At 44.4% G+C, this 20898-nt stretch overlaps 1 protein-coding gene across 2 annotated transcripts; it reads right to left on the reverse strand.

The window, feature by feature from the left end:
• Positions 1-11242: 11242 nt before the first annotated feature.
• On the reverse strand, positions 11243-19293 carry LOC122424820 (serine protease 45). Of its 2 annotated transcripts, none has more exons than XM_043443030.1 (6): positions 19133-19293; positions 17191-17217; positions 13900-14047; positions 13122-13396; positions 12060-12223; positions 11243-11725 (listed from the first exon to the last, which is right to left on the reverse strand). In XM_043443030.1, exons 1-6 carry the CDS (start codon positions 19233-19235, stop codon positions 11492-11494), a joined length of 951 nt encoding a protein of 316 aa, XP_043298965.1. In that variant the 5' UTR covers positions 19236-19293; the 3' UTR covers positions 11243-11491. The 2 variants fall into 2 exon arrangements, with proteins under 2 accessions (XP_043298965.1, XP_043298966.1); XM_043443031.1 differs by having other exon boundaries at positions 13900-14227; positions 19133-19199.
• Between the last annotated feature and the right edge of the window lie 1605 nt (positions 19294-20898).

Consider the following 20898-nt stretch of genomic DNA (forward strand, 5'->3'; position numbering starts at 1 on the left):
ACAATGGGGACCAGACAACCTCTCCAGGGCTTGTTTGGATCCAACAGCCCAGGGGTCATCCCTTCTCCTTTGTTAACACAAGCAAAAGGTTAGGGGAGTGAAGGGAAAAGAGAATCATCAGAGGGGTGAGAGTCAGTCAAGCACTAAGTGATGGGGCACAATGAGCAGGGCTGCTGGTCAGTTGCGGCCAGGAAGCAACGGACAGTGACGTCACATTGTACAAGTCCAGGGCCTGCCTCCATGACCCACCAGCCCTGGAGGTGTGCTCTCTGTAACTATTCCAGGCAATGAGTAAAGATGCTTGTCAGTTCCCTCCTTGCCCCTCACTGGCCCCAACAGCATGAGTGGGAGGAGACAGGGCTGCATTGAACTGGCTATGAGACTGAGATTTTGAACTGGACCTTCCTGGACTAGTATTTAATAACTCAACATCATTGAAGACAGGAAAAGGAGAAATTCTACAGCAAAGGTTTGAGACTGAGATTAAAGACAAAAAGGTTTTTTTATCAATGTATAACCTGCTGTCAAGTTTGGACTGGGGTCTAGAAGCCGTCACAAGGAGGTCAGAGACCTCCTCATTACATGCAAACTGGGACATGTGTTCACACTGTCTCAAGCAGACGTGGTTCCAGCAAGTGTTTCCCTAAGCAGTTCAGCGTGCAGTGCCAACCAGAGCTTCAGGGACTCAGCAGCAGCAAGCAAAGCTTGTCCTTGCCTGGGAATGGGGGGAAGGGGCAGGAGGGGAATTATGGTGGTGGTGGAGAGGGTACAACAATGAACAGACCAGGCTAACCATCTACTGCGACCCATACACTAGCAGAAACATCTACTGGGCCATGCCTCATAGCAATCCCTCAGTCAGTCCCAAACCACTGATGTTTGGTCTTGTTCCATGATGTCCAAGCGCTCTTGGTACTGCTATCAGATGTGGGTGGCAGGTTTCCTTGCCACACCTGAGGCTGGTCACCTTTCCCCTCAACCAGTGGCTCCCTGCAGGGATCCACAGGCAGCCACACAGGCCTCAACATTTCCATGGAGTTTGGTCTACCTTGCCCTCTCATTGCTCCACTCTTGCCCGTGTCTCTGGCCAATGGCTTGCTGTCCTATTTTCTGTCTGCCCCAAGGTGGGGTGGCTATCTTTTCCAGCCTTTCTCATATACTGTAGTGGGTTTATGGCTACCTTGTTTCAGATTACAGCCTACCCCAGTGGAGACTTTGGGAGGAAGGAGAAGGCTTCCAAAGTCTTGCCCTTTCCTTTCTCACAAGGCTAAGGCCCTGGAGAGCCAGGGTCCCACAGAATGAACTTCACCACTTGAAAATCTAAATCTCATGTCTAGTTCAATGCAGCCCCTTCTCTTCCCACTCCCGCTGTTGGGGCCAGTGAGTGGCAAGGAAGGAACTGACAGCTCTAGGAGGAAGGGTTGGGCTTTGCTTCTGTGATCCACAACTGTAGTGGGTTCTTCAGTTTCAGAGAATAGCACTCCTCAGAACTCATGTCCAGGACAACACTGACTCTGATCTCTTCCCCCAAAAGCTTATGCAAGATTTGCAGGATTCATCTTGGAGATGCCAGCACCGGATGCCAGCACCAAGTACAGCAGCTGAATCTTTAGGGAACCAGGATGGATTAATTTGAGGGCATGAGATGTTGCAGATCAATCTTCTCATAGGCACAGTGATACCATTCCACACACAGGGGACACTCGGTGGCTCCAAGAGACCACTGCAGAATACCTCCACACCTTCTTGGAGTTCCAGAGTCTAAGCACTCCCACTCCCAAGCTGTATTCTGATGTCACCACCTGCACTCACACATGGTGATGGAGACACCTGTCTTGGCTAATGACCTCCATCCCTACAAGGTCACAGCTCCTCACCCCCACATCATCACAGGCACAGCCATCAGCAACGAGGAGCAGCGCACATCCTCACCAGCCCCAAACATCACAGATGCCTGAGGACAGCAGAGAGCAGAACGGCACTCATTCATTCAGTCCCTCACTTAAGGACTGGTCTGGGAAGGCAAGTCACACAGTAAGGGAAAAGGACAAAGCCCCTAAGTTGGGGGACACATCCGTACCAACAGATGCCATGCCAGCATATTTTCTGCCAAGGGGCAGAATGGGCAGCTGGCAGGTAATCTGAAGCAGGGCTGCCACCACAATGTTACCTGTGGTCAGCTAGGGTGGGATCCCAGACTTTGTCACATGGGGTCCCAAACTTTTTACCCCCAAAGTCTATTGAAAGTTGGTGTTGAATCCTGGCCCCATAAGCATTTAGCTCTCTGGGCTGCTGGTTCCCACTGTGAAATGGTCCACCTCATGGGCTGTTGTGAACGATGCCTTCCATGGGGCGAGCAGTCACCTACATCCCACACTGTCCTCAGCATGAGTCCTGGTTCTCTGAGACTGTGCCTCCCTAAAAGCTCATCCACTACACAGATTATGAGTTTTATTCTACTTTTAACAAGGCTCTTTCCTCATGTTCATGGTCACCTGCAAACAGGAACTGCCTTGACACTGTCTGGGTCCCCAAGCTTGGCACACCATGCAGTCTGGTGAGGAGGTGCCCATCAAGAACAAATGGAGGCCCTTCAGGCATGAGGACAGCTGCCATGGGCACCCAGGCAGAGTCCTCCTGCCTCTCTCTCATGTTCCCAAAGCCCTACCTTCAACATAGAGGTTACCGTCAGCCCTGGCAGAAGGAAATGGAGATGCGAGGCCCTGAAGAGCTCCCTGCCCACAGGCCATAGCAAGCAAGGCAACAGCTGTCACGGGTTCTCATAATGGGACTAGGGGGCAGGGCATCTCCACTGTGTGAGAATTCTAGAACTCATGGTTTGTTTATATAGCAGGAAGTGGGGCAGAATCAGGAAGCTAAGGAGACAGTGTGGTCTGGGTCATGACCTGCCAGGGTTGTGATGTGATGCTGTTGCCAGATACCCCTCTGGTATGGCGCAGCTGTCGCCAAACCCAAGGCCTGTGACTGCACCTGGTGTCTGGCCCATGACAGTACCTCCTGGGCTCAGCCTTGGCCTTGACCATGCCCCTGTATGCCTAACACTGGGTCTGTGGTAGTGCAAGGTATCTGGCTTGTGCCAGTGCCTACTCCCTGGCCTGTGAGGCATCCCCAGTACCCAGTTCAAGATCCTCAAAGCCCTTCTCATGGCTTTCCTGGAGGTATGGAAACTGAGGCTCTAACGGGGGATGGCTAGTTCCTGCTGAGACTGACTGAGCTGGAACGTGAGTTTTCCTTTTTCCCACACTTTTTCTCTGCACTTTTAAGAGAACAGCTCATGGGTGGAGGGAGGTGAGCTGTCTGGGGCCTAGAAGGTAACTTCCTGAGAGGAAGCAGTTTGCAAGCCTGGGTCTTCATGAATCAGCAGAGTAAGGGGCATCTTGGGACCCCTCCTCATCACCCCATTGAAGTCCCACCCCAGACCCCTCCTCATCACTCCATTGAAGTCCCACCCCAAGAATCCCATGCTCCTTATACTATACAGGAGGATGACTCACTCCTACTCCACCCTGTTGTTAGTGTTCTCAAGACCATGGAGTAATGAGATTGCTATCATTACACTGCTACAGGAATGGACTGGGACCAGCACTGTGAAAAACTTTGGGATCATTTAGTAAAGTAGAAAATGTGCCTAACTCACAATTTGCAGGTCCATTTCTTGTAGTGTGCCCTGGAAATATCACGCATGTAAGCAGCAGGAAAGACACATGAGACTGTTGACGGTGGCACTGTTGAGTATAGCCCCAACTAGAAACCCACTAGCTGTCATCAAAGGCAGGATGAATGCACAGAATACTCAAGAGCAATGAGAACGTAGCAACATGGTAAATCTCGTAAAACATATTGTTGAAAGAAGTCAAACACCAAAAGGTACACATTGCATTAAGTTCAAAAATAGGCAGCACAAACCACTTTAGGGATTGCTGAGTCACTTCAGTCGTGTCTGACTCTTTGGGACCCACCAGGCTCCTCTGTCCATGGGATTCTCTGGGCAAAAACACTAGACTGGGTTGCCATGCCCTCCTCCAGGGGATCTTCCCGACCCAGGGATTGAACCAACATATTTTATGTTTCCTGTATTGGCAGGCAGGTTCTTTACCACTGAGCCATCAGGGAATACATGGTACAAAAATCAAGAGAATGATTAGTCCTATAACTAGATTGCCTCTGAGGAAAAGAGTAAGGAAAAGAGAAAAGAAAGAAAACCCAGAGAAGCAAAACCATCTCTACTCTTCTGGCTCTGTGGAAAGTAATGCTCTGTGCGGAATGATCAACCAATAATAAAAGATAACTGAATAAAGACCAAGCATATTCATGACCACCAATATGAATACAAACAAAAACCTCTACTTATACAAGTCAGAGATTCTTATACTGGGTAGAAAAAAAATCCACTCATGTGCTACTTGAGACTCACCTAAAACAAAGTAATAGAAAGCAGTTGAAGGTAAAAGATGTCGAAATACATTAAATATATGTAAGCAAAAATAGAAATGACAAGATTAATTTCTAAAGATGCAATCCAGGATAAAAGCTTTAAACAGAAAAAATAAAGTTATTTTATGGTGAAAAAAGATAAAAGTTATAATGTCTATGTAATATCAAGGGATTCCCTAGTGGCTCAGTAGTAAAGAATTCACCTGCAATGCAGGAGACACGAGTTTGGTCCTTGGGTCAGGAAGATCCCCTGGAGAAGGAAATGGCAACCCATTCCAGTATTCCTGCTAAAATAATTCCACAGACAGAGGAGCCTGGCAGGCTACAGTCCATGGGGCTGCAAGAGTCAGACATGACTTAGCAACTAAACGGCCACCATCACCATGTAATATCATGACATCAAACATAGTGAGTGATACATGAGAAATGGAAAAACCTCACTTGCAGTGGGAGGGTCTTCTCCAACTCTGTCTATCTTTGAGGAATGGAACATCTTTAAAAGTCAACCACATACTAGACTACTAAGAAAACCACAGTTAACTTCCCTAAAAGCAGAACTATTCTGGGCCACATCTTTAACCATGATGCAATGAACAAGGATTCATTAACAATTAAGTGAGATTAAACAAATGATTTAAAAATCTTAAAAATAAATTTGGTTAACTTATTTCAAGGAAATAAAAACAATCTATCAACTATTTAGAAAATACTAGTCATAGAGCAATGCATTGAAAAAACTTACTGGGTATGTTCAAGGCAAATTCATAACTTTAAATGTATTTACTACTGAGTAACAAAGAATGAAAATAAATGAATTAAATGTTTGAAGCAAGAAATTGTAGAACGTGCAAAATAACCCCCAGGAAAATTTATAAGAAACACATACAAAATATAAAATCATATTCTAATCAATTATTACAGCAGAGTTAGGACTGAACTCTATGATCTGAATCTCTGTAAAAACAAATATTAAATGCAATAACAGGTGTATTTTACATTGATAGGATATATTTCACCAAGATGGTATAGTAGGCATGAATCTTGTACTCCTAACAATACAGCTTTTAAAAATAAAGGCAGAATTGCAGAAGGAAATAGTCTCTGTTCCCTAATGTGAGTGTACCTGTCTGTACATATGTTTTTACAGATGTCACTTTTTCACATATAAATTCTTTATCAGGTAAAACTTTTTAAATGCATAATATGAAAGAATAATAAAACAATCTCTAAACTTCCCCTAAGTTGTAGAATTTTTTAGTATCATTATCTATCAATACTCCCACTGATTCTTTAAAAATAATAAACGTTCTTTACCTTCCAAAAAAGAAACAGTCTTAATTCTCATGATAAACTTCTCAGAAATCAACAGATTTATAGACATAAACTATCTGAAGTGTTGAGAGGATTTGAATGACACAATCAACACACCTCATGCAATCAGTTATAGCTAGAACTCTGTTTCAAAACACACACTTTTATTTCACACACACATGAAATATTCAATAAAAATTACCAAATACGAGGCACAAAGAAAACCTCCATAAATTCTCCCATCCCTCTCCCAAACTATCTGTCAGGAGATTAAACAACAAACAGATAGAACTCTTGGGTTAAGTAAGAAATACAGTGTGAAATTAGAAAGTAATATAGAAACGAATGACAATGAGGTCAAATATCAAATGAGGCCAAAGTGAGACTCACAGGAAATTTTATGAAATTAACCGAAAAGATCAGAAAGCAAAAATAATGAATGAATTAAGCATACTACTCAAGAAGTCAGAAAAAGAACAATAAAATAAAGCCCCCCAAAGGAGAACACTGGACTACTAAAGGTAAAAGAATTTTCATGAAATAAACAAAAAGAAGCGCACTTGATCACTAAAATCAAAAGGCAGTTTGTACCATTTAGGAGTTCCCAAGTAAAACGTTCACTTAAACAGGCTTAAAATTTCTGTCTCCTCGCTTCAGTGATGGCAACTTCATTGTGAGTCAGTCCCCTTATTGAAAAATGGTGGCCAGCATCCTTCTGCTTTATCATCCACACTAAGAAAGAGAGGATGTATTTCTCTCCTCTCAGGTCTCAGTTCAGTCGCTCAGTCATGTCTCTTTGTGACCCCACGGACTGCAGGGCGCCAGGCCTCCCTGTCCATCACCAACTCCCAGAGTTTACTCAAACTCATGTCCATCGAGTCGGTGATGCCATCCAACCATCTCATCCTCTGTCATGCCCTTCTCCTCCGGCCTTCAATCTTTCCCAGTATCAGGGTCTTTTAAAATAAATTAGTCCTTTGCATCAGGTGTCCAAAGTACTGGAGTTTCAGCTTCAGCATCAGTCCTTCAGTGAATATTCAGGACTGATTTCCTTTAGGATGGACTGGTTGGATCTCCATGCAGTCCAAGGGACTCTCAAGAGTCTTTTACAACACCACAGTTCAAAAGCATCAATTCTTCTGCACTCAGCTTTCATTACGGTCCAACTCTCACATCCATACATGACCACTGGAAAAACCAAAACTTTGACTAGAAGGACCTTTGTTGGCAAAGTAATGTCTCTGCTTTTTAATATGCTGTCTAGGTTGGTCATAACTTTTCTTCCAAGGAGCAAGCGTCTTTTAATTTCATGGCCGCAGTCACCATCTGCAGTGATTTTGGAGTCCAAAAAAATAAAGTCTGTTACTGATTCCACTGTTTCCCCATCTATTTGCCATGAAGTAATTCTGAAAGAGATGGACATACTAGGCCACCTGACCTGCCTCTTGAGAAACCTGTATGCAGGCCAGGAAGCAATAGTTAGAACTGGACATGGAACAACAGACTGCTTCCAAATGGGAAAAGGAGTATGTCAAGGCTGTATATTGTCACCCTGATTATTTAACTTATATGCATAGTACATCATGAGAAATGCTGGGCTGGAGGAAGCACAAGCTGGAATCAAGATTTCTGGGAGAAATATCAATAACCTCAGATATGCTGATGACACCACCCTTATGACAAAAAGTGAAGAACTAAAGAGACTCTTGATCAAAGTGACAGAGGAGAGTGAAAAAGTGGTTTAAAGCTCAACATTCAGAAAACTAAGATCATGACATCTGGTCCCATCACTTCATGGCAAATAGATGGGGCAACAATGGAAACAGTGGCTGACTTTATTTTTCTGGGCTCCAAAACCACTGCAGATGGTGATTGCAAGCATGAAATTAAAAGACGCTTACGCTTTGGAAGGAAAGTTATGACCAACCTAGACAGCATATTAAAAAGCAGAGACATTACTTTGCCAACAAAGGTCCATCTAGTCAAGGCTATGGTTTTTCCAGTGGTCATGTATGGATGTGAGAGTTGGACTTTAAAGAAAGCAGAGCGCCAAAGAATTGATGCTTTTGAACTGTGGTGTTGGAGAAGACTCTTGAGAGTCCCTTGGACTGCAAGGAGATCCAACCAGTCCATCCTAGAGGAGATCAGTCCTGGGTGTTCATTGGAAGGACTGATGCTGAAGCTGAAACTCCAATACTTTGGCCACCTCATGCGAAGAGCTGACTCACTGAAAAAGACCCAGATGCTGGGAGGGATTAGGGGCAGGAGGAGAAGGGGATGACAGAGGATGAGATGGCTGGATGGCATCACCAACTCGATGGGCATGAGTTTGAGTAGACTCCGGGAGTTGGTGATGGACAGGGAGGCCTGGTATGCTGTGATTCATGGGGTCACAAAGAGTCGGACACAACTGAGCGACTGAACTGAACTGAACTGACAGTAATGGTACCAAGAGTGGAACAAAAAAGAAAACTGTAGGCCAGTCCAACACTGGCACAAAAATTCTAAACAAAACGGTAGAAAAATGAATCCAGAGAATATTATAAATTTACCTAAGCAATCTAGTGGAAATCTAGTAATGTATTTCATTATGTAAACAGATTTAATAAAAATAATATCTTAATAGCTCACAACTGTGTCACCAGGGCCCAAAACAGTGCCTCACACAGAGGGAAGTCCCAATAAGTATCTATGAAATGAATAAAAGAAGAATTCAGCACATATACTCCCACCATTATTGCTACTAATTCATATTGTTCTAGAGTCTCCAGCAAGGAGCTAGCAAAAGAAATAAATGGTGTGAATTTAAAAAAAGACAAGAGGTAGCTGTGACCATTTTAGGTAATTTGATTACCCCAAAATAAGCCAAGAGAATCACTGAAAAACTACTGAATTAAATACACAGTTGTGCAAGATGACCAGGAATCAAGATCATTGTGCTTTTAATCCATCAACAGCTTTAAAATACCTAATACATGGAGTTTTATAAATGTAATGGAAAAGATACCATTCCTAAAAAACATAATCAAAACTTGTAAACTACTCAGAAATAAACTCAGTATTTTCCCAGACATCCATGAATAGAAGAGCTGAATAAATGGAAGCATATACTACATTCCTGGTTAGGAACTCAATACTGTAAAAATGACAATCTTCTTAAAATTATTCTGTGCATTTAATTTTAATTCAAATACCAATAATATTCTTAATGAAAAATATTAAAGAAAAAATTTTAATGAAAACTGACAGATTATAAAGTTTATAAGAAAGGCAAACTTTGTAGATTAAGCTTTTTTTTTTTAAGAAGATAGCTTTTGCTACCATTTAACAAAACATAACATGAAGCTGGTTGACACAGTACAGCATTAGCCCAGGAACAGACAGATTAGTGGGAAATACAGAGATTTTTAAAAAATCTACCCACAAATATATTGGAATTTTGTTATTATAAATGTGGACATTCAAATCAGCAGGAAAAGGATGGACTCTACAGTAAATAGTGTTAGAGGTTGACCTTACACTATACATAAACAAATTTCAAATGGATTAGTTACACATAAAAAACAAATTTATCAAAATATCAAATATGTGAATACAGCTTTATAATATGGAGGTGGAATAGGCCAAGTTAAGCAAGCCCCAAAATTCTTAAAGAAAATAAAGACTGACTGACTTCATTCAATAATAATTTTTGAAGTCTTTACAGGAGGATTACCCTTCTATTCTACATATTTCTAAAAGATAAGAGGCAGCAACTGGGGAAAATATTTGTAAAGTAATTGACAAAAACTTAATATTCAGGACTTTCCTGGTGGTACAGTGGATAAGAATCCGCCTGCCAAAGCAGGAGACACAGGTTCAATCCCTGGTTTGGGAAGATTCCATATGCCACAGAGCAAGTTTGCCTGAGCACCACAACTACTGAAGCCCATGCGCCTAGAGCCTGTGCTCCTCACCAAGGGAAACCATTGCAAGAGAAGCCCTTGCACCACAACAAAGAGTAGCCCCTGCTCATATAAACTAGAGAAAGCCCGTGCACAGCAATGAAGGCCCAGCACAATCATAAATAAATGAATAATTCTTTAAAACGCTAAATATTCAGAGTCGACTCACTGGAAAATACCCTGATGCTGGGAAAGATTGAGGGCAAGAGGAGAAGGGGGTGACAGAGGATGAGATGGCTGGACCGCATCACCAACTCAATGGACATGAGTTGGAGCAAGCTCCGGAAGATAGTGAAGGACAGGGAAGCCTGGCAGACTGCAGTCCATGAGGTGGCAAAGAGTCGGATATGACTTAGCAACTGAACAACAATAAAAAAAAAAATATTCACAAAAGAGAAAGACCTTCCATGAGAAAAAGATAAACAACTTAATTACCAAAATAGGCATATGAGCAAAGGTTTTATTAAGGGAAAGATGTGCCTTTTTTTCAATAAACACATGAAAAGGTATTCTTCCAATCAAGGAAATGCAAATTAAAACAGCAATGATATAACTTTCTACCACTGGATAGGCAAAATTTTTGAAAATTAATAGTATCTATTTTTAGTAAAAAAGAAGAAATATTCATTCTTGTATACTAAAGGTATAAATGTACACTTGTTCAGCCTTTGGGAGGAGTAAATCATACAAATAGTATTCTTCCAAAATTACTACATTTGTGTTTCCTTTGATGGTCCTCCCCTGAGTACACTCCTAGGAAGACAGTTGCAGACATACTGCAGTGTGTCTCCTCCCCCACTCCATCCCCAAGTGTGCAGGAATACATTCACGGCAACACTCTGCAATGCAGACAAGTTCAGAAACTACCTAAAACCTGGTGCTGGTTAAATGATATACACACATTCACATGGTACACATGAAATAATGTAAAATTATGAATAGCTCTGGGTATTGACATAGAAAGGTTTTCAAGGCATATAGTTTTTTTTAATGTAGGTTATTAACAATATATATGTGTCTAATTGCTTAAAAAATCATTGATATATTTTAAGGATGCTAACAATGATTACTTTGGAGGAGGGGAGCAGCATTACTGGTGGGGGGTTAATGAGCAAGGGGGAATCTTTATGTGTATTTCTGAATTTTTTTTGGTAAATCACAACCAAACATCAGTTATTGCTTTTAATTATTTTTAATTTTAAAAAAATATAGGAACAGGACTTTTGTAATCAATCTTTTATATGCCAGTTATAAAAAAAAAGCAAGCTGATTTTGGAGCACGACAGATCCTTCCTACTGTCACCTACAGTGCATGTCTCAGTTGCTCCCATCACGCCCACTTTACAGTTGAGAAAACTGATGCCTCAGGCCCAGGCCTTTTCCCAAAGCCCCAGCACAAGTGGCTTAGCAAAAACCAACAGTCTCCACTCTGGGAAGCCTCCTGAGAATTAATTCCAGGAGGTCCTGCCCACCCACCAATCCCCAATCCCCAGGGCCACCCAGAAAAGAGAAGAGAGTCAGTTTATGTTTTCACAAATTTAATCCCTGTTACCCTGGTCCCCAATTCCAGAGCACTTCTAGGCCACACTTCCTTTCTCCTGGTCACTCAAGGCTTAGTCATCCACCACTTCCCTCCCCACTAGGAGGCCAAAGCTAGACTCAGTTCCAAGGGCCACTTTTTCCCCATCTTGACTCTTGTTGAATACAGATCCATGACCTTGATCTAATCTTGGTCTGGCCTCATTCAGCAAAGGCAAAGCACGGAGAAGGGAGAGTGAAGATCAGGGGCCCATCTGGGGCTGCAGCAGCCAGAACAGGAGTAGCAGCCAGGCAGAGGTGCAGGGAACTGAGAGAATCCCATTGCTTATTTGCTTCTTGATCCATCTGCTGTATTTGGTGATACGGGTATACACGCCCGGATTATGTACTTTGGCGCAGGCCTTTTCCCAGGACAACACCCCAGCAAGAATCCATCTGCCCTCGACTTCACAAGCCAATGGGCCCCCAGAATCCCCCTAGGCAAAGAGAAAGGAGTGATGGAGGCTCCCAGCCCAGCTGGGGCCCAAGGGACTAGGGGACCCAGAATGCCCACCCTCTGAGTTCTGCTTGGAAGCTTGTTTCAATCCTTGAGGATCTCACTACCTGGAATCTTCCTTCACTCCTCAGTTGAGGACCCCATCCCAGAATATCAGGCAAAAATCAAAGTCACAGAGAAGGAAGATGGGAGAAGGGCTCTGCCTGATGATGATGACAAAGAGGGAGGCCAAGCAAACCCTTCCCTGGGGACCTGCCCCCCATCTGGAGTCATCCCAACCAAAGGACAGCCACCAGAACCTCCCAGAAACTCACAGAGCACAAGTCTTCTCTGTAATTGGTGGCACAAATCATATCCCCCAGCACAAGGGGGACAACGCGGGGGATGCGGGACTTCTTGCGGTAAATCTGGTCACACTTCTTGTTGTCCATGATAAACACCTCGGCCTCCTGCAGATCTGGGGCCAGCGTGGAGTTGGCTGTGGAGGAGTCCAGTGGGGTGAGAACTGACTCCTCATTCCACTCAACCCTGCCTCTTCCCAGGGTCTTGTCACCTCCAGCATCAAGACTTGGCCACAGCCCTTCACGTCTCCAGGCCCTCCTTCACTTGGCCCTTCCCCCGTGGTGTGGACCATGTCTGACAAGCACCTAACTCTCTAAAGCTCTACTCCAAAATCCTTTTCTCTGGGAATCTTTTGCTTTTGAGCCAAGCAGGATACAATACAAGTTTCAGCGCAACTACTCCCATTGTAGTTGGGACCCCAACTACACGCTGACCCCAACACCACGCTGCTTCTCTCCAGCCTCTGAGCTTTGTACTGGCTGTGCCCTCTGCCACCTGATTGACACTCACTCCTCCTTCTGGCACCTCAGGCACACCTCTGCACCTCTGGGCAGACCTTCTGCCCAGAGCTCATCCCACACTCCTCCTGACTTACTCTCATGATCACCTGACAAAGTCTCTGCCTCTTTCCCTGTGAGTCTGGGCCCCTACCCACACTCAGTTATAAGTTCCCAAGAGGCAGGACATACAGCCTCAGTGCCAAGGGTCTGGCACGTGGCAGATGCCTGAACGTTGACATTTGTCAGGTGAACGAATAAGTGAATGAATTTATGAATCCCTAACTCTAAGCTTCTGAAAGAAGCAAATGATCTGGCTTTCCTAGGTCTACATGAAGGGCCCACAGCAAGTGCAACGGTGTAAACCATGGCAACACTTCTCATGTGAGGAGCAATCCTAACACATCCAAAGAACCAGGGGTCAGAGGTAACAGCTTCATGAGAGGCACCATGAAGGGGCTCAGCAGGCAAGACCCCAACAGAATGGAGTGTACCCCCTGGGGTGCCATACCTCAGCCCCAACCCCTTCCTCCTTACCTGAGAAGCGCTGTTTAACCTGGCCCCAGCCAGTTACCCAGCACTGTGTCCCAACCTTCAGGCTGTAGTTGGGCTCCGGAAGGCAGATGGGCTGCACATACTTGGTGATGATGACAGGACTATGAAGTTGGAGAAGGGCCACATCACCCATGATGAAGGTCCGGCCCCAGTACTTGGGATGCATAATGATGTCCCTCACAGGGATCAAGATGGTTCTCGTGGCATTCGGGGGCATCAGCTTGGAGGTGCCAAGAAGTACTGAATACTCTTTTGTGCTACAGGAGACACAGAGCCCCATCTGGTGGATGTCAGGTTCTCAAGCAACACTATGCTCCTACCTTCACCAAGGATGCTCCCGTTAGCAGAAGTCCTGCCTGATTTGCCCTGCTCACTCCATCCTGCCCATCCAGCCTGGGGGTCCTCAGGGTCAGAGATATGACTGCCTCCTCATTCATCAGTCGAGCTGATCAAGTGGCCTGGTCTATGTGTTGTGTGTTTAAGCGTGCAGTTATTAGCATGCATGCAGGGTCTCATGTGTGTGAGGGGTGGGGTGTATGCTGGGTTTGCCTGTTGCCCTGGCTAGGATAGTCTCTGTAGCTCGGGTTCCTGCCCTGGCTCAGTTCCCTGGCCTCTGTGAGATCATGAGAGTGACTCTCTCCTATTCTGGACATCCCTTCCCACTCCCCCAACCTCCTATACTCCCACACTATTTCACAGAGGAAACAAGGAGTCTAGGCTGGGTTCTTTACAGTCTTGGGTCTCCAGAAGCGATACTCACCCTTGGATGCAGTGGGCAGCAGTCACCACCCAGTTGAGGTCAATGAGGGCCCCTCCACACACGTGCTCATTTTCCACTCGGAGGCTCACTTCCCAGGGCCAATGGCGGGACATGTCCAAATTCTTCGGCCACCAAGGTTGGCCACAAGCTTCAGGAACAAGTGTGCCAGGGAGATACAGTGGCCACAAAGAGGAGGCTAAGGATGACTAAGACCAAGATGCCCCCAGGGGAATTTGCACAAGGCTGTAAACTCAGGGACTTGCTTCCATTTCAAAGAAGGGGAAACTAAAGGTGAGAGAAGCGCAGAGGCCTACCCAAAGGCACTGAGCTGGAGAGAAAATGAGACAATAACAGAGATAAAAAGCATCAAAACAGAGACACAACAGGAGGAGGAGAGAGACACTGAGACACACAGGGAGCAGAAAGCACAGAAGTTCAAAACAAGGGAGAAGCAGAAAAGGAGTCCCAAGATAGGAAATGCATTTTCTTATGGCCTAAGGCCATGTTCCTAAAAGGTTTTCTGCATCTCTTAAATGCAAAAGGCCTCTGTCCCCATACTACTCAGAGTCAAGAAAATCTCCAGACTTCTATGTCAGAAATCTTTACATAGACGATTCAAGAAAAAGCCCCAGCATGGAGCCAACAGAGGCCTCCCACTCACAGCTTACACACTTGTTAGTTTGCAAGTAGTTTCAACAATCAAGTTGTATGACTGTATGAATGTGAACATACGTGCAAACTTGTAAATAAAATACTAGCTGATATTATATTTTTTAAAATAATGAACCATGATCGTGTAGAGATTGTCCCAGGGCACAAGGGCAGTCCACAGTGGAAGCACTCTTGGTGTATTCTCCACATAAACAGCTCTTTTCTCTAAGGAAAAATCATGTACTTTTCTCAACAGATATAGAAAAAGGCATTTCAAAAATTCAACACAGCTTTATGACTAAAAAACAAAACAAACTCTTACTTTAGCAAATTAGGAACAGAAAGAAAATCCTTATTTATAAAAGTAACATGCCACAAACCTACAGGAAACATCATACAACATTAAAGAACAGACCAAAAAAATTATACTTTCAGAAGCCAGGAGTAATGATACTTTGTGGGAGGAGGGCAAAGGAAGTGATTGGGAAGAGAGAAGGGAGCTTCTGGGCGCTGGTACCACTCCACTTCCTGACTGGGTGGAGACCGCACAGATGCATCCACTGTGTGATCATTTCATGAGCTGGGCACACAATTTGTGCACTTTTTGTGTGCATGTATATAATACTTCAATAGTTGATTTGTAAAATCAGCAACATTTCTCTACCCCAACCAACCTGAATATAGCACAACTATATTCAAAATAAGATACATTTTATAGCTAAAAAGTATAAAATACCCTGGAATTCAAGTATTCAACACTAAGGAAGATGTCTGTGGTAATACATTTTAAACTCTAATAAAGGACACTGAAGATGACTGGCATAAATGGAGGACCCATTGTTTTTAAATAGAATAACTAAATACTTCAGATGCAATTCTTCCCAAAATTAATCTGTAAAGTCACTTTCTCAGTTTGAATTTTTAAGAAATTTGATAAACTTACTTGAAAATTGAAATAGAAAAACAAAGGTCCATAAAGTAGAGCAAAGAAGGGATACTTGTCCCAGCAGATACTAAGGCACACATCAAAACCATAGTAACAAAAACTGTGGTACTGACAAGGACAGACAAGTGGACCCCAAAAAAAGAACAGGGAACTTGAAATTGTTCTTCAGGATACAGGAACTTAATGCAAATAAAGGAGCTACCACAATCTGAGTAAATGATGGGTTGTTGAGCAGATGGTGCTGGGAAAACTGGCTCACTATAATATAAATAAAAACAAAACTCAATTCTTCTCTGGTAGTACTTGAAGACCTTGGAGGTAAAACTGTAAAGTTAACAGCCAAACATGTGACATTGGGATGGAAAAGGACTCTTTAAACAAACCTCAAACCACAACCCATAAAAGCATTAAACTGATTAACATGATTACATAAAAATCAAGGATTTTTGACCCCAGGAACAAGGTTAACAGACAGATGACAGATTAGTAGGTAATATCTGCAATGTCTAAAATCAATGCTTTTGTTAGGAATATACAAAGAACTCTAGGAAATCATCAAGAAAAAAGAACAATAGACTATGTACAAAGGAATAAGGACAATCAATTTATCAGAAGAGGAAATTCAAGAGGCCAAAAGCACAATGAGACATGCTCATTAGTAATGAGAAAAATATCAGTTAAACTAAAGAGTCAGTTTTTTAAAATATTAGATAGGCAAAACCTGGATGAAGCCAAGGGGTGGGAGGTCTGTAACAATAAATACACCTTCACAAACTGCTGATAGGAATGCAGAGGGCTGACTCAATTAGAGTATGGACAGTAGATAAAAATATGGTATCAATGTAAATTTTTGAAATTCATACATTATACTGTGATAACCTAAGAGAATATCCTTAAAAAATACACATCAGAGTATTCGGAGATAGAGTGGTATGCTACTCTCAACTGATTCTGAAAAAAATCATGTATATGTGTGTGTTCCTTGTACTATTTTCAGTCTTTTGTACGTTTAAAATTATTTCCAAGGAAAATTTTTTTAAATGGAGCTAAATGAAAAGAGGAGGAAACAGAAAGAGATCTAGAGCACATACTGTTTATGTAAGTTAAAAATACATGCACACAAAACCACAATATGTATTTATACCAAAATACAAAGATATGCATTGAACATACAAGAAAGGTTGGGAGGAGAGTGAAGAGAAGGAATAGGGGTGGGGCAAAGATAAGAGAAAAAATAACAGTTCACAATAAATTGGGGTGCACCTGTGACAATGGAAACCTATGAACAACACAACCCTCCACCCTTAAAGTCTAAGGAAAAGTCTAAGGAAAAAGACAGGAAGATCCCAGAAAAGCCAGGCTCTGCAGACACTTCCATAAGGCCCAAGAGGCTCCATCTGCAAATGAACAGTTCAGAGCTCAAAAGGTTTCTTCCTGGGCATGTTCCCTGATGGGATACAGCCTGACTTGAACTTAAAGAGGCTCTGCATTCCCATAGGAGGTCCAGATACCCTTTCATTGTGCATTGTTGAGTCTGTACTTCCTGGCAGGCACAGGCTGTTCTTTAGAAAGCAGGCCATTTACACTGAATTTCTGCTTCCTATAGACCCAGAAACACTATATCTGTGACCCTCTTCAGAATATACCCTCCCAGGATCCAAGGTTTTCTTGAGGCAGGGTCTTACCCTACCCACCTGGTTTGGTGCTGTCTCCTTTGTAACCTGGAGGAGAAATGGGGAACAGAGATGAAATAAGACATTGTAACAGGATGACAATGAAGAAGTACACTTTTCATTAGTTCATTCAATCCTTCACCAATTATTTCCTAATCTCCCACTCTGTTTCCAGCCCTGGAGTCCAAGGCCCAGGGGCTGGGGGTTGGGGACAGAGGTGTATCAGACAGACACATCCTATATTTGCTCTTGAGGAGCAGATTGTCCAGCAGAGAAGTCACAAGTAAACACACAGTCACGCATATGAGATCAATGTGGGGACAAGGCCCCATGTGTCAGGTAAGCCCAGAAGACAGAGAGTTAGAGAGGATTCTGGAAAGAGGGGTTATTGTGCCAGATCTTAAAGATGAGAGAGTAAAACAGAAATGAAAAGTGACAATGACATTTTTTTATGAAAGAAACATCATGGTGCAAGCTGGAGACTCTAGAGGATAAAGGACAAAGCCTGTGATGGCAAGAAATGACGCCAGGGGAAGAAAGTCAGGGGTCAATCAGAAGTGCCTTCATAAGTCAGGTCAAGAAGCCTGGGTGAGACTCCGGGAGAAGGGAGACCAATGGAGGTGTGACCTGGTCAGGCTTGTATTGTGAAGGCAGTATGCAGATTAGATAGGAAGGTGAAAAGGTTGAACTGCAGTAAGATTCCATGAAAGACTCGGCAGAAGCCAGGCTATAAATGAGTAGAGCTGAATGGCAGTGGCAAAAGACTTGATGAGCTGGATGTGGGACTAAGGAAGATAGCTGAGTCTAGGGATAACTCTCCAATTTCTGATTTTAGAGAAGAATGACTACTATCCACTGAGTAAGAGGACAGATTAAGAGAACCTAGTTTATCAGAAGAAGAGGATCTCAACTTTGGAACCCAAGGAGCTGTGATGGCTCTAGGTCCTTCTAGAACAGATGCCCAGTATGTTGCTGTGCATCCAGGCACATTGTTTCCTGAAGGACCATCACATAAATGGCACCTGCAGCTCAACACCCAGGGCAAGTGAGTTCACTCAGAGAGCAGTGAAGAGGGAACCCAGACAAGACTTCTGGGAACACCAATAAGTCAGGGATGAACAGAACATGGGGGGCTTGGGAGGAACACAAAAGAGCACGGGAGTCACTCTGATGTAGAGGAGAATCAGAGGCACGGCCTGAGAGAAGCGGAAGGATTAGAGAAAATCAAAGAGGGAGGAGTGTAAAGGTCAGGGATGACAGGGCAAAGACATGCCAGGAACGGGCTAAAGATTAAGTGAGAAGTGAGGAAGCACCCGAAGGAAAGATGAAGTGAAAACTTACTTCGAGAAATCTAGCAGTGAGGGGATGAGACAGGGTGAAGAAACACAGTAAATAGAAAGGGAGAGGATACAGATCAATGAGAGCAGATGGAGGGCCCAGAGTCCAGAGCAGGGGTGAGCAGGTTGACCTTGAACAGGAGGCCTGTCTCCGATTTCTAAAGAAAGGGTAACAGTCAGGTTTGGAGGGGCCCCCGGGGCTGAAGGAGTCAAGGGAGACAGCACCTGAGGGCCTGCGTTTCCTGAGGGAAGGAAGGCACTGCTAGTGAGGCACCCTCTGAAGAACAGAGGGTCTGAGAAGAAAGTGAAGTAGGCAACACTGGTTTAAGTGTGGAGGCCATGAGCTTAGCCCTCAACGCAGGGATGACTCCCCTGGCACCACAAGGCCTCAGGAGGCTGCAGGGCTGGCGGGCCTAAGGGTAGACGCAGAGAGGGCGGGAGTTTGCGAGCCCTGGAACACAGGAACCGCCCTGAGAGAGGCCCGAAGGCTCAGTAGAGGAGAAGGGACTCCGGGCTGGCCGGCGGCGTAGGGCCCGTCCCGGCCTCTACTGCGGGTTGGAGAAGGGCAGCGTCGGGGAAGACCGGGAGCGGGAGCGGGAGCGGCGCGGAACAGACGCCACCCTCACCCGAGTTCAGCAGCAGCAGTAGCAGCAGCAGGAAGCTGCGGCTCAGGCCTAACAGCCTCGAGGCTGCAAGGCCTGCGCTAAGGCAGGACAACGAGACGGCCATAAGGCCCCTGAGGCGGCCTCTAGCGGCGGCAGCGGCGGCTCGCGTGAACCGCGGACGCTGCGACGACGTCACCCGCACTTGACGCACATGACGGAGCTTCAGACACGTGACGGCCCGTCCAGCACGTGATGACGTCGATGAGGCGCGATGGTGCCCCTGGAATCATGAACACTCAGCAACACGTATGCCCACCTCCTGCGGGCTCCGTGAAGATGGCTGCGGAGCCTTCGGCCTCTCGTTGCCTCCGCAGTGGCCGGTACCATGGAAGTATCCTCAAGTGCCTTAAGTTGGTGACTGTACCTCCAAACCTGGCCAGTGAAGGCACATCCAAATCCCCAGACTGGTGTTGGCGACATGTCGTCCAGCCTCTGATCACAACCATGTTTCCCTTGCATTGAAGAGTTTCTCAGTTTATGTTGTTTTGAGACTCTGGAAAGAGGTAGAAAGCACCAGAAAAGAACACTAAGGCTAGGGAATCAGGGAAGATGTCCTTATAAAAGTGACATTTAAGCTGGACCTAAGACTTGAACAAGAGATCTTGGGGGAGACCTAAGACAGGCGTTCATACACTTTCACAAACCACCAGTGGGATGCTAGAAACTGAAAGAAATGGTGGCGGATATGAAACCTTGGGCTTTCACAGGAAGATTTGTAGAAGAATGCTGTTTTTGGATCTGCTTGGTGTATCCAGAATTGGGAGATGACAATCAAGATTCCTGCTGCTTCTGTCAAGTGTGGGGGACCCAGCTCTGGGAACCACATTCTGCACCCTAGCATCTGCAGTGGTCCAGAGTATGAGTTCCACTAATAGGACATGAGGAGAAGTGACATGTGCCACTTCTATGCAAAGGCAGTGAAGAGAAGATTGACTTCTCTGCTGTGTTGATGTGTGTGATGCAGAGTGGTGGCTCTCCAAGTGCGGTCCACAAAGCAGCAGGAGCAGCACCTGGGAACTTGTTCAGAGATGTACATTCCTAAGACCTACCCAAGCCTACAGGACCTAAAACTCTGGGAGTGGAATCAGTTATTTGTAGTTTAACAAGCCTTCCAGGGAATTCTGAGGTGGGTAAGCATGAACCACAGGGCTGAGAGGAGTCATAGAGAAAAGCCACCTGCTAACCAAGAACACCTGATTGGGATGATATAGGAACAAGAAGTTGAATTTATTTTGTTAACCCGTGAATATTCAGTGACTCCTTTTTATTTTATTGAGGTATAGTTGATTTACAATGTTACATTAATTTCTGCTGTACAGCAAAGTTACTTATTTATATAGATATATAGATTATATGGGGTATCCCAGGTGGCTCAGTGGGTTAAGAATCCACCTGTAATGCAGGAGACACAGAAACACGGGTTCAGTCCCTGGGTCAGGAAGATCCCCTGAGGACATGGCAACCCACTCCAATACTCTTGTCTGGAGAATCCCATGGACAGAGGAGCCTGGTGAGCTACAGTCCATGGGGTCGCAGAGTCAGACATGACTCAAGTGACTGAGTACAGAGATTATATAGATGCATTCTTTTTCTTTTTTTTTAATATATGGCTTATCATAGGACATTAAATATATTTCCTGTGCTATACAGTGGATTCCCTGATAGCTCAGTTGGTAAAGAATTTGCCTGCAATGCAGGAGATCCTGCTTTGATTCCTCATTGGGAAG

Source organism: Cervus canadensis, chromosome 22, assembly GCF_019320065.1.
Source record: "Cervus canadensis isolate Bull #8, Minnesota chromosome 22, ASM1932006v1, whole genome shotgun sequence".
Classification (NCBI taxonomy): domain Eukaryota; kingdom Metazoa; phylum Chordata; class Mammalia; order Artiodactyla; family Cervidae; genus Cervus; species Cervus canadensis.

Excerpts from the sequence above, each read along its gene's own strand:
- LOC122424820 (XM_043443030.1), bottom strand. The coding sequence starts at position 19,235 with ATGGCCGTCTCGTTGTCCTGCCTTAGCGCAGGCCTTGCAGCCTCGAGG. Across the intron at positions 12,224-13,121 it reads GGTTAAACAGCGCTTCTCAG|CCAACTCCACGCTGGCCCCA; the intron begins GTAAGGAGGAAG and ends ACTCCTCCACAG. Across the intron at positions 11,726-12,059 it reads ACAGAGAAGACTTGTGCTCT|GGGGATTCTGGGGGCCCATT; the intron begins GTGAGTTTCTGG and ends CTCTTTGCCTAG.